Source organism: Sphaeramia orbicularis, chromosome 12 (genome assembly GCF_902148855.1).
Source record: "Sphaeramia orbicularis chromosome 12, fSphaOr1.1, whole genome shotgun sequence".
Lineage (NCBI taxonomy): Eukaryota > Metazoa > Chordata > Actinopteri > Kurtiformes > Apogonidae > Sphaeramia > Sphaeramia orbicularis.
The window spans coordinates 10,673,076-10,686,474 of record NC_043968.1 but is presented as its reverse complement, the minus strand read 5'-3'; the positions used below and the strand labels follow the sequence as shown (position 1 = coordinate 10,686,474).

The window sequence follows — 13,399 nt, the reverse complement described above, 5'->3', positions numbered from 1 at the left end:
TAGAGCAGGTTTGCTAGTTTTTATTAGTTTTCATTTTTTCTAAATGCTTAGTTTTAGTTTAGTTTCATCATATCTTTTATTATCCTCGCCATCGTATTCAAATTAATCCCAGACAGGACTCTGCTGCTTTCTCCCGACTTTAGTCTCCATGTTTCCAGGTAAGAGTGGGGACCAGAAGACGACTGGAAACCACAAGTGACGAGAAGTGATGGACCATGAAGTATCGTATGGTGCTGCTGGCTAAAATTGCTAGAGTGAAATAAATCGATTCTGTATCAATCCGACATTGACAAAGACGAAAACTAAAGGAATTTTATCCGTAATTCTTATACGTTTTAGTTAGTTTTGTAAGCACACAATACAGTTTCAGTTAGTCATCATTTTTTCTTTTAATTATAGTTTTTATTTATTTCAGTTAACAAAAATGTTTTCTCAGTTCTACGAAGTTGTCATCATTTCGTTAGTTTTCATTAACAATAACCTTGATGCAGGACTCTGATGTGTGAGTCCAAAGCTGTTTCTCTGTCCTCTGTCTCTCACGGAGGGGCGGGGCTTCCCCACGCTGCATGCTCACATGCATGTCAAGCGAGTGAGAGAGAGGGAAATCAATTTTTAAACCAAAAACCCATGGTCCATAAGGGCGGATTGTGCCATGCAGGGCGTACTGAACGGTACACGGTTTTCCAAAGTATAGTTGCATCCCCAGTGGCTACATTTGGTGTGTATTTACAAGTTGAACTTTAAGGTTCAGTGTGTAAGATTTGAGCCATTTTAAAAGAATATAAATGCAGAAATTGGAATTAACAATTAGTTTTCATTAATATATATTCATATGAAAATAGCAGTCATGTTTTTACATTGGAATGAGATGTTTATATTTACAGTGGGAATGAGACATGGTTCATGGAGTTGCCACTATGTTTCTACACCAACTCAGACTTGTTCTTCTCTTTTTTTCTGTTGTGTGGACCAGATTTAATATACTCTTAACTGAAAGGCCCTGAATGGACCACACTGTAACTTCACCACTAGATGGCATGAAATGTTACACACTGAACCTTTACAGCAAAAAATGTGTTTTGTTTACTAACACCACTAAAAAACATTAGTATCTAATCTACCTGAACTCTATCACTATGAATAATAATACCTTTCTCTTCAGTTTTTGTGTGTCTGTGCTGATCCTCTCCATGTGCAGATGTGGCTGTTGTGTGTCCATGACTGTCATGTCCATGACTGTCATGTCCATGACTATCATGTCCATGACTATCATGTCCATGGTGCTCAGACTGGTGGGAGACTGACACACCACAATCATTAACTTAACACACAAAATAATTGATTGGTGACTTTATTTTAGTGTGGATTTAAAGGTTGAACTTTAATTGTGCAGCTCTAGGTGCTAATAATCTTCACTTTATAGGTTATTGATGTGTATATGGTAATATTTTAGATACAGTGACACGGTACAGATGGCAAAAATTGCAAAAACAGTCACTAGAATTTTTCTGTTAATTTACTTTTACAAGATTAAGTCTGTATGATTGAATTGGGAAAAAACATAGCTTTCATCACCACTGATCTGTGCATTTTGTCTTCAATTGCACATTCTAATATTATCCATAATCACATGGTGACTTTTTCATCAAATCGCACAGTCCCATTAGCACCATTAATAAGCAATAGTAATTAAATTCACTATATCACTATCAATATAATAGATACCTTTCTCTTCAGTTTTTGTGTGTCCATGCTGATCCTCCCCATGTAAAGTTGTGTGTCCATGACTTTGATGTCCGTGATGGGCAGACCCATGGGAAACTGACACACGCCACAAATGTCATTAGCATAACACCAGCTACAGTTAGATGTAGTTTTTAGTGGTTATATGAAGTAGAATTTTATCACAATGAACAATAGGAATACCTTCAGCTGTTGTGTGTCTGTGCACATCCTCCCCATGCCCAGTTGGGGCTGTTATGTGTCCATGATGCACAGATCCATGGGAAACTGATACACACCACAAATGTCATTAACATAAAAATTATATGTATATGTAGTTTTCATATCCACAACATTAACTTCAGAAATTTTTGTTGGTAAGTTAGATTTGGATGTTATTTAGAATATAATAGAATTATATCGTGATTAACAATAGAGATACCTTTATGATGAGCTGTTGTGTGTCTACTGTCATCGATCCCATGTACAGATGTGGGTGTACTGTGACCATGAGGGTGATGTCCATGATCCTCAGACGTATGGGAGACTGACCACATGATCATCATAAATATAACAAAACAAAATAAGTGCTAATTTTGGCTTTCACTGCCTATGTATTGATGTGCATTTACAAGTTTAACATCAGGTGAATCTTGTGTTGATAACCAACGTGATATCATGAAATCGCGTAAATATACACGCCACTTTTAGTTGGCGTGTTATCTGCATGCATCATAAGCTTTCTGCATGTATGTTCATGCCATGTCAAATACCACGCACTGAGGGTTAGGGTTAGAGGTTAAGGATATGCGAACCAGAGATCTTGGCGTAAATTGACATTAGGGCTGTGTATCGGCAAGAATCTGGCAATACGATTCAAATCACAATACTAGGATCATGATACGATATATCACGATATTTCATGATACTGTTAAAAAGGCGATTTTTTTTTTGTTTGTTTCTTTTTTTAAATGATTATTTCCTTGAAGAATTGAATTACATCAGAAATATGCACAAATACTAAACACATTTTTATTTGATCAGAACAGGATCTAATGTTATATCACAAAATGTTCCTGTGTTCAAACTGAAATTATGTTTTACAGACATTGCGGTTTAAGATCCTGTTCAAATGTTCATATTCTATTAGTACAGAACTAACATCAGAACATTATTTTTATGCAATCCCAACAAAGGAACTAACATTATTTAATAAGAGTGTTAAATAATAATAAATAAAATGGAAACAAAAAAGAACCTCCACAATATCTGCATTTGAATAAATCCCTAAAAATATTGACTTTTTAATATCGATACAGTGTTGTGAAATGAAATATCGCGATATATTGCAGAACCGATATTTTCTTACACCCCTAATTGACCTGCAATCAAATGGCGTTGAATAACACACGAAAGGATGAAACGGCGTACGTATAACACACCAAATGCCATAAGAAGTGGCGTGACATACAACGTGATTTCATGAGATCAGTCTGTGATAACAAACAGCTCTTTTTAAACCTTCTTTAAATCAGAATGTCGTCATTGAGAATCAAAGCGATACCTTTCTCTTCAGTGTTTGTGTGTCTGTGCTGATCCTCCCCATGTGCAGATGTGGCTATTGTGTGTCCGTGACTGTCGTGTCCATGATGCTCAGACTTATGCGAGACTGACACACACCACAAAGATCATTAATGCCACTAAAATTACACTTATATGTAATTTCCAGTTTCTCTATTGGCAAGTTTATCTTCAGGTGAAACTCGTGTTGGTAACTAAAGTAATATGTGAATGTTGTATCCACTAGAATTTTATGACAAATGAACTAGGATACCTTCAGCTGCTGTGTGTCTGTGCTGATCCTCTCCATGTGTAGATGTGGCTGTTGTGTGTCCGTGACTGTCATGTCCATGGTGCTCAGACGTGTGGGAGACTGACACACACCACAGTCATAATGCATATAACGAACAACGACTGCTTTTTGTAGCTTCCACAAACTACCTATTGACGTGAATTTACAAGTTTAAGTTCAGCTGAAACTACTGCTACTAATAAAGCTTTATATTTAAAGATAATGTAAACCATAATTTTATCATAACAAATGATAATGAGGTAGCCTGGTCAGCCATCTGCTTTTCTCAGTGTATTCAGTACTGAGAAAACAGTCTGGAATTGGGCCGATCGCTGTGAAACATGCACAGCCTATTCTATACCGAGTCAATCGTAAGTGTGGGGGACGGGTGTTTCGCAATGCATCATAAGCACCGACTTCTTTTTGTAGCGAGTCAAAGTCAGTTCCAAGTCCACAAATGTCTTTACAACTGTTGTCGGTTGTTTGGTTAAAAAATAAGGATTCTACCAATCAAATCAAATTTTATTTATATAGCGCCAAATCATAACAAAAGTTATCTCATGACACTTTAGAGCAGAAACCTGGAGCAGACCTTGACTCCTGGAGGATGGTCATCGACCTTGACCAGTTGACCCGAGGGGGAGGGGGAGAGGAAGTGGGGGGTGGGACTGGAGGACACATGAATGCAGTGGATACACGGCAAACTGAACTTGAACTATCAAAAACTAGATCAGTTGGTGCTAGTATAATTAGGGTGCGATTTGTGGGGGTTGGGGTGGGGTGGGGTGGGATCAACCCCTCCCTCTGGTTTTTATGTCCCTACTTCTGCTCAGTTAATTTCATCCTTTGGGGGGACCAACCAATTGAAACAACAGGCAGGTTGTGACAGTTTTCTTACACCTACATCACTGGCACTAACTTTCACCTGAACCGAACTGTCGGGGCGGGGGGGCAGGGGGGGGTGACAAATTCATGGGGCCCAGCCTTTGTGTGTCCGGTGGATACAGGTTAGAAGTTGTGAAATTTTCATGTAAGATCCACTGTATAATAGTGGAATAGAACCCGGGAGTTGGACGTTGAAAGTTGTATTAACAGTTATGGACGTTTGTTCTGGTTATTCGTAATTATACTCAGGGTGCGATTTGTCCAAAAACCAGGGAGGGGGGTTTGCTTGTTTTTTTGGAGCAGGGATGGGGGGTAACTAACTAACACTAGCATAAAATGAAAGTGAAGCTTTACAGTACAAATGTTAAATTTCTCGGACAAAAGTGTTACTTCCGTCTTATCTGTGATTGGTTTACTCTGCGCCTGTTAGTCCCGCCTTGTAGAAGCCAATAATGTAATAACGGCCGATAATGTAATAACGGCCGATAAAGTAATACACTTTAGTAATAACTTATTACGTTATTGGTTCAGGACTTTCATTACATTATTGGCCCGGTAAGACAGAGAGAGAGATTTTATCACAGTTATATCTAATAAATGAAACTTAAATGCAGTGATATTAATATATTACGTCATTAGCTTAGTTACTACATTTGCAAAGAATTTTTTTTTTTTTTACCAGGCCAATAACGTAATAACCAACCAATGACGTAATAACGGCCAATAACATAAAACATTTGCCTAATAATAAGTTATTACGTTATCGGTTCAGGACTTTTATTACGTTATTGACCTATTACATTTTAAAAATAGCAAATTTATTACGTTATCGGCTGTTATTACATTATCGGTCATTATTACGTTATTGGCTTCTACATGCCTTCATATTTGGATTCAAACCCCGTGATTCCAGCCTGACTTCTCAGTGAGAAAGACTGATGGCTGTCCAGGCTAATACTGAGATACTTTTTACTTTTTTTACTTTTTTTTTTTTTATGTGTCTGTTCTCATCTTCCCCATTAGCACATTAATAAACACTAATAATTAAATTCACCAAAATGGTATCACTATATCACTATCAATACAATAGATACCTTTTTCTTCAGTTTTTGTGCGTCTGTGCTCACCTTCCCCATGTGCAGGTGTGGCTGTTGTGTGTCCATGACCATGATGTCCATGATGCACAGACCCATGGGAGACTATCGCACATCACAAATGTCATTAATATAACAAAACAATTCAGCAGTTCTATTTATTTATTTTTTTGTAGTTTGTCTTCAGGGATTGTATTTAGAGTTATATTTAAATGCTAATAAATATATATATTTTTTAATCACAATGAACAGTTGAGATACCTTCACCTTCAGCTGCTGTGTGCCTGTGCTCATTCTCTCCATGTACAGATGTGGCTGTATTGTGACCAGGAGTGTGATGTCCATGATCCTCAGACTTGTGGGAAACTGACACTACGATCATCATAAATATAATGAAACAAAATGACTGCTCTTTGTAGCTTTCACTGACTATATATTGATGTGTATTTACAAGATTAACTTCGGGTGAAACTTGTGTTGCTAATGTTTAAGGTTACTTGAAAAAGAATTGCATCATCGTGAACGAAAGGGATACCTTTCTGTCTGTGCTGATCCTCCCCGTGTAACGTTGTGTGTCCATGATGCACAGACCCATGGGAAACTGACACACACCACAAATGTCATCCACATAACAAAATGACTGTTACATGTAATATTCAATAGCTGTTGTTTGAAGTTTAAGTTCAGATGAAATGTGTTTATGCAGAAAAGTTACTTTTAAATGTTCTATAAACTAGAATTTCATCATTATGTACAATAGGGATACCTTCAGCTTTTGTATGTCCGTGTTCATCCTGCCCATGTGTGGCTGTGTTGTGACCAGGAGTGTGATGTCCGTGATTGTCAGACTTGTGGGAAACTGACACACATCACAATCATCATAAGTATAAGAGACAAAATAACCGCTATTTGTAACTTCCAAAACTGCATTGTAAATAAAGACATATTTAATTAACTTTCATATTACATTTTGATTAAACTGATATTTAGTTTATTCAAAACAGAATGATCTCACTATGATTGAAAGTGATACCTTTCTCTTCAGTTTTTGTGTGACTGTGTTCATTCTCTCCATGTGCAGATGTGGCTGTTGTGTGTCCATGACTGTCATGTCCATGGTGCTCAGACTTGTGGAAGACTGACACACACCACAAATGCCATTAATATAGAAAAATATTAAATTCAGTTTTCACTACCTGTATTTACAAGTGTAACCCATAAAGACCCAGTGCTACTTTTATGGCAGTTCCCATATGAATTTTTCTCTATTTCTACCTTTCTAAACTGATTTATCACCATTTTTTGGTAATATTATGCTCTGTATTTTGCATTTTTTTGGTGTAAATAATGTACTTTCCTATATTTAATTCACAGATCACATAGACGTTCATGAAAACTCAGAGTAAATTCAAAGTTAATTCTATCAAAACTGTGAAAAATGAAGAAAAAGTTACTTATTGCTAACAATGTAAAAACAAGTGTCTTAATCTACTGTCATTGATCCAACTCCATGGGTTTTACTGGTGAATCAATGTTGTAGAACAGGGGTGTCAAAGTCATTTTAGTTCAGGGGCCACATTCAACTAAATTTGATCTGCAGTGGGCCAGACCAGTAAAACAATAACATAAGAATATATAATATATAAATAATGTCAACTCCAAACTTTCCTCTATGTTTTAGAGTGAAACAAGGAAAATTACATTACGAAAATGTTTACATGTATAAACTATCCTTTAAAACAATGTGAATAACATGAATAAACTGAGTAAATAAGTGCAATCTTAACAATATTAGGCTTCAGTTTATCATTTACAGACATAATATTGTAAAATTGCACTTGCTTCTCAAGATATTTCAGGTTATTCAGTTTTTACAAAATTATACTTTGTTTTTAGTGTAAATACATGAAAATGTTTACATTTGAAAAGAGAAAAATTTGAAGTTGTGGTGTATTTATAGGTTATTACAATGGTATTTTACTGATCCAACCCACTTTAGATCATATTGGTCTGAAGGTGGATCCTGAACTAAAATGATTAATATATTTGTGTAATTTTTGCATTTCACACATTCATCCAAAGGGCCATACTGGACCCTTTGGTGGGCCGGATTAGGCCCCTGGGCCGCATGTTTGACACCTGTGTTGTAGAAGATGACACTGTTTCTGCATTCACTACGGAGCCTCTGAACGTCCAAATGGGTCATATCTGATGACCATGAAAAGATGACCAACTGCATTTTACATCAATTCTTTACATGAATTGATAGGATTAGTGGATCAACAGGTATTAAACAGTTTATATCTGTAGATGGGTTGTGTCACCGGTGGCTGTTTGGGTCTCTATGGGTTAAAATCAGGTGAAACTTGTGTTGACAAACAGTTGTTTCTAAATATCCTTTAAATCAGACTATTACCATCAAGGAAGAGATGAAATACCTTTCTCTTCAGTGTTTGTGTCTCTGTGTTGATCCTCTCCATGTGCAGATGTGGCTGTTGTGTGTCCGTGACTGTCATGTCCATGATGCTCGGAGTTGTGGGAGACTGACACACACCACAGTCGTCATTAACAAAATGACTGATGATGGTATTTGCAGTTTTAGCAGGTGCTGTGTTTTAGTGAGGAACAGTAGATACCTGTCTCTTCAGTTTTCCCATGTCTGTGTGCATCCTCCCCATGCACAAAAGCAGTTGTCATTTTGTGGCCATGACTGTTATGTCCGTGTTCGTCTGACTTGTGGGATGCTGACACACCACAATTATCATTAATATAACAAGCAAAAGTGTGTTATTCTCTACCACTACACGTTATGATGTAATACCTTTTGTTTCAGCGTGGCTTTGGTTATGCTCCTCTGCCTCCCTACTCTCCCCGTGCCCATGTGAGGATGGCGTTTTGTGGCCATGACTCGTATGTTCCTCGTGGTTGTGCTGCGCTGTCGTACCCAATTGTCATCCAAAAATCAAGCACAAGAAAATGAGTTTTAGCTGCTCTTTCCCTTCGCTGTCAGTCAGTCTAGATGAAAATATGATAGTACAGCACTTATTTTCTAGAGCCAAGTTTAACTGAACCCCCATCCAAAATGTACCCAATACCACTACATATGAAACAGTACTTTTCTTTTCAGTCACTCCCTCCTCCTGCCTTTACTCGATGTCTACAGGAGAGGTTGCTTTGCAGTTGTGAGTCTCATTTAGGTGGGCCTCATGGCTACGGGAGACTGAGGGCAGTTTCACACAGCGTACTCGAGTTTGTACCGTACTTAGATACATTCACACCTTTCTTGCAGATGTTGCATTCACAAGCGCGTACTGCGCCCATGCCCAAGTACAAATGGGCGATACAGAGCCGAAACAGTAGGTGGCAGTGTGGAAGGAATTCTGTCGCTATCCAACAAATGCAGAAGTCCAAAGAAGACAAACCTGTACGTCACCAACTGAGCAGCTGTTCTGTTCTTTTGTCTACAATGGTGGGAAGACAGGCACTACTTTTCTATCTGTTAGCCTGTTTGTGGCAAAGTGAAGAAGAGTGACCTTCATTGTCCCTGATGTATCACAGAGTGGTTCGGTCGATAAGGCGAGTCCATGCCGCATGGATCCGAGGCTTTTTCAGGAGACAACAGGAGCGTCATCTATGGTCTTGTGGTGATTAACTCACTTCCGTTGTCAGAATGGTGATTTGGTCACGTTCGGTCTTGGGCACAGATCGCATTTACACAGCAACGTACCGTGCTGGAGTCCACGCAGTCTGTACCCAGGACTACCTTCTCAACTCGGCTCGGGTACGGTACTCGCACACGGAACGTTTGCATTCACATGGATAAAATTAAGCGAACTTTGGGGTCCAGCTTACTCAGATACAGACTCAAGTACGCTGTGTGAAAACATTACAAGAATAAGGCCCAAGAACAGGGGTCAACAACCTTTACTATCTAAACAGCAGTTTTTGTCTAAAAAGAGAAAAAAAAAATGTCTTGACCTGTAAAGAATATTTTGCCCAATAAATACTGGTAATAGATGACATATGGTGTATATGTGATTAACTTTAGGCTTGAAAGCATGACCGTAAAATGCTAAAAAACAGTAATTATTTCAGTTTTTGAGAAAATATTTAACCTGCTGAGACCCAGAAAGAGTTTCACAACTTTACCTAAAAAAATTTACCCCCCCCCCCCCCCCCAAGAACATAAACAATGACTATTTCCTGCTTAATTTCCCTTTTCTTGCTTCAGTCATTGCTTCAGATTAAAGTACAAGGCTACAATCACAGTCAAGTAAAGCTGGAAATGCTTATTTTGTGCACTCCACAGATATATGTGCATTTTCAGTTTGTCTTGCTTTGTGTTCCTCTTCCTTTTCCTTTGCATATTCCGATGTGGCTGTTGTTTTGTGGCCATGAGTGTTATGCCCGTGGTGCTCAGATTCATGGGGAACTGACTCAACACAGTCATTAAAAACAAAACAGTGATTCGCTAGGTTTAAAACTGTCCTATGGGGAAACTACGGTGGGAAGCTACAAAATATCTCTGACAAATGCAAGATGTACCTCTGTGCTCCGATTCATGCCCGTGTACAGATGAAATTGTGGTTTTGTGGCCGTGAGTCTCATGAATATGCTCCTCAGACTTGTGGGGGACTGGCATAAAAAAATCGTCATTAGCATAACATTCAGGCAAATGTATACACTGCATTTTTATCTACTTACACTTCTAATAAACATCTATAAATCAGTCTACAAGATTACTGCCATCACTCAACTATTTACCTTTTGCTTCTCTATGCCCTTCAGTCTCCGCTCGATGCTCAGATGACGTTGTGTGACCATGAGTTTCATGTCCATGTGGTCCAAATGTGTGTGAGACTGACACACCACCGTCATCATCAACAAAATAAGCAAAAGAGATTGTTCTTGTTATACAGTAACTTTTTGGTCCTTATGATTTACTGTATTTTCTCTAAAATCACACCTATTTATAACAATTGTCTAAAAGTACATATTCAGGTCTACATCATATTAAATACTGTTCTATTTTAAATTAAACCCACTTTTTTATTGATGTTTTACATTACATTTTCTCATGTATTCAGTGTAGGGCTGCACGATTCTGGCAAAAAATGTGAATCATAATTTTTTTTTTTTTTTTTTGCTTAAAATTGAGATCACGATTCTCTGGCACGATTTTTTTCACAAAATGTTTATTGCACTGCTGTCAATAAACTTCCCAACTGGCACAATGGAATTTTTTTGATATCAGATTTTTGGAGACGGCAAGACTTTTTATTCTTGGTTAAAGGCCGAGTTATCCTCACTGGTAAAGAAAAGAAAAGAAGAAGAACAGCGCAGAAGTCAGAGAAGTGAAAGTGAAAAGACACTTGGATCTGGATGACAAAAAAGAAGACCGACATGAGATTAACACCGACGAATGCGAACCTTTATTAGGCACGAATTCGGGTGGGTGACTCTCGCCACTACCATTGGGGTTTTCATCCATTTCACTCTCTTTACCGCAGATGTTCCTCCGCTGTAGTTCACTCTTTCCTCACTCGACTGCAGCCGACAGCAGCAGGCTCATATGTTGTAAAGACCCTTTACCATTGGTTGAGGGAAGAGGCAGTGGTGGTTCTGCGTTTGTGGGCAAATGTTTGTAATGTAGCCCATGAAATAAAATGCTTTAACGTCCGTGTTTAGAAATGAGATCGTGCACATGTGTGAATTGAGATCACAATCTTTTAACGATTAATCGTGCAGCCCTAATTCAGTGCATAAAACTACCCTATGAAATGATTAAAAAACTTCAAAAATATTTGACTAAACTACCTTAAATCAGATATTTAAATCAAATGAAACCATAGTTGTTGTGTTTTTAAACCATTTTCTTTAACTGTGTGTCTTTGAACTCATTTTTACATCTTAGTGTTTATTTTATCACAAAAGGAGGCAGGAAATAACACGTGGGTGTCTTCTTTCTCTACAGTAACAGGAATCAGACTGTGCAAATTAAAGCTTCAAATGTCTGTCATTATTTTTTAAGTCCATGAGCTTGTTTTTTTTTTTTTTTTTTTAGTTTAATTTATTTCAAATATGCAACAAGACAAAGTAATCTTTCTAAGTCCTTAGAAATAAAACAGGTACTAAGAAGTCATGAAAAAAAAAAAAAAATTCTACATATACATGATTTCATTTGCACATTCAAAAAGGAGTGGGAGGAAGTATAACTTATTTAATCCCACCCCTTGTCCAGTATTTATTAAAGTTAAATATGCCACTACTCCTAGAATGTTACCAACATGAAAATGTAAGGTTTTTATTCCAACAATCATGAGAACCAAGTGCTACTGATAACAAGAAATTAAAACCATATTTTTTTTCTACTGCTATATTCTACCTTTCCTTTTGCTTTCTCCTCCATGTTCAGATGAGGCTGTAGTTTTATGGCCGTGACTCATATGTCCGTGTTCCTCTGGTTTGTGGGAAACTGAGATGCCATGAGATCATTAACAAAAAAAGCAAAATATATATATATATTATGATCAGGATATTATATTAAGTTTGAGCACTTCATCCTTGTCTTAAATATTGAGCAGAAATTGCTAAAAATCTAAATGCATTGTGTGTAATCCAGCCTTATCTATGCTGTGAAATATCAAGTATAAAGTCTGCATGTTGTGCTGCATTTAAGTGAAGCAACTTAACCATCGAAAAAAAAACCAAAACTTCTTTAGTGTTGTTTATGATTCAACTACAGGAGTGACTTGCAGTATGAAAATATATATCAATATTGACTTCTTTTCAGGTTCTTTATCCACTTCCTTACTTTCCGCTCTGTGCTTAGATAATGTTATTTTGTGACCACGGCTGTCATCTGCTCGTTCCTCAGACTTGTGGGACCCTGACGCTCCACAGTCATCATTAGCATCACAACAAAACACATCTTGTTGCTTCTTTTGTATTCTTTTCCTTAAACCACCTTATAAGAACCTTTATAATTGGGCTGATCCGCCAGTGAGTAAAGATTAGTGATATTGTCTGGCTTTCCCTTTCGATCTTCCTCTGAGACCTTGTTTCCTCCTTTCTCTTCCCCTCTCCGTCTGTCAGATAGTGGATCGGCCCATCAGCGGCCTCAGCCCTGGGCTTGGGGGAAAAAGCTGCAAGAGTCAGAGAGGCTTGACAAACTCCTTCATCACTACATTTTCGCTCTGGGTGCAAGAGAAATGACATCCACTTCCTTTTATCTGAATGTCATGAAATTTTCTGACTGCTGCTTATTCTAGCTCTCTGCGTGGACTTGTTTCTTTTTTCCTTCTCATAATAGAGAGAGAAGATTCATCTTTGCTCGGATGCTTTACCCTAGATATGAATATTCATGGCATTCTATTGTATTGTTTCATAGTAACATCTCATAATTGGTGTGCTTCTGTATTTTGAGATTTAATGTACAATCTGGTACCACACTAACAAGGCAACTTCAGCACACACCCCGCTTTTAGTGCATTTTTAATTGTCTAGTGCTCAAGTTTTTTTTTTTTTTTCCCCTTTTTTCTCTCTTCTTTGTGTTCCACTTTCCCAGAGTGCTTCATCCCATTCCCAGGATCCTTTGCTACAAGTTTACAGGCTACAGTGAGCAGAAGTCAATGTAGAGATATGAAACTAGTTCAGCTACTGGATCAAGCCTCCTGTTCCTTCTGTTACTTCTACCTTTCCAACCCAGCCACAATTCAATAAATCAAAGCACCGCTGCTTCCTCAAAGGGATGATTACGACTAAAAATACAGCTAACCAATCACACGAAGCGACCGCACCATGCATGTCATTGAGGGACTAATGATTAGCTGATCACAAGAGACTA

General features: G+C 37.8%; 1 protein-coding gene across 1 annotated transcript in view; it reads right to left on the bottom strand.

The window, feature by feature from the left end:
- The window catches only part of ntng2b (netrin g2b), a 107,715-nt gene that overhangs the window by 24,186 nt on the left and 70,130 nt on the right, over window positions 1-13,399 (bottom strand). Inside the window, exons 9-27 of the mRNA XM_030150494.1 lie at window positions 11,939-12,028; window positions 10,318-10,413; window positions 10,099-10,188; window positions 9,874-9,985; window positions 8,375-8,493; window positions 8,190-8,297; window positions 7,992-8,096; window positions 6,587-6,691; window positions 6,320-6,412; window positions 6,089-6,154; window positions 5,815-5,925; window positions 5,587-5,658; window positions 3,557-3,655; window positions 3,287-3,391; window positions 2,165-2,269; window positions 1,927-2,010; window positions 1,726-1,821; window positions 1,274-1,300; window positions 1,151-1,228 (exon numbers count right to left, since the gene is read on the bottom strand). Coding sequence (XP_030006354.1) covers window positions 1,151-1,228; window positions 1,274-1,300; window positions 1,726-1,821; window positions 1,927-2,010; window positions 2,165-2,269; window positions 3,287-3,391; window positions 3,557-3,655; window positions 5,587-5,658; window positions 5,815-5,925; window positions 6,089-6,154; window positions 6,320-6,412; window positions 6,587-6,691; window positions 7,992-8,096; window positions 8,190-8,297; window positions 8,375-8,493; window positions 9,874-9,985; window positions 10,099-10,188; window positions 10,318-10,413; window positions 11,939-12,028 — 1,761 coding nt within the window. The remainder of the gene's footprint in view (window positions 1-1,150; window positions 1,229-1,273; window positions 1,301-1,725; window positions 1,822-1,926; window positions 2,011-2,164; window positions 2,270-3,286; window positions 3,392-3,556; window positions 3,656-5,586; window positions 5,659-5,814; window positions 5,926-6,088; window positions 6,155-6,319; window positions 6,413-6,586; window positions 6,692-7,991; window positions 8,097-8,189; window positions 8,298-8,374; window positions 8,494-9,873; window positions 9,986-10,098; window positions 10,189-10,317; window positions 10,414-11,938; window positions 12,029-13,399) is intronic.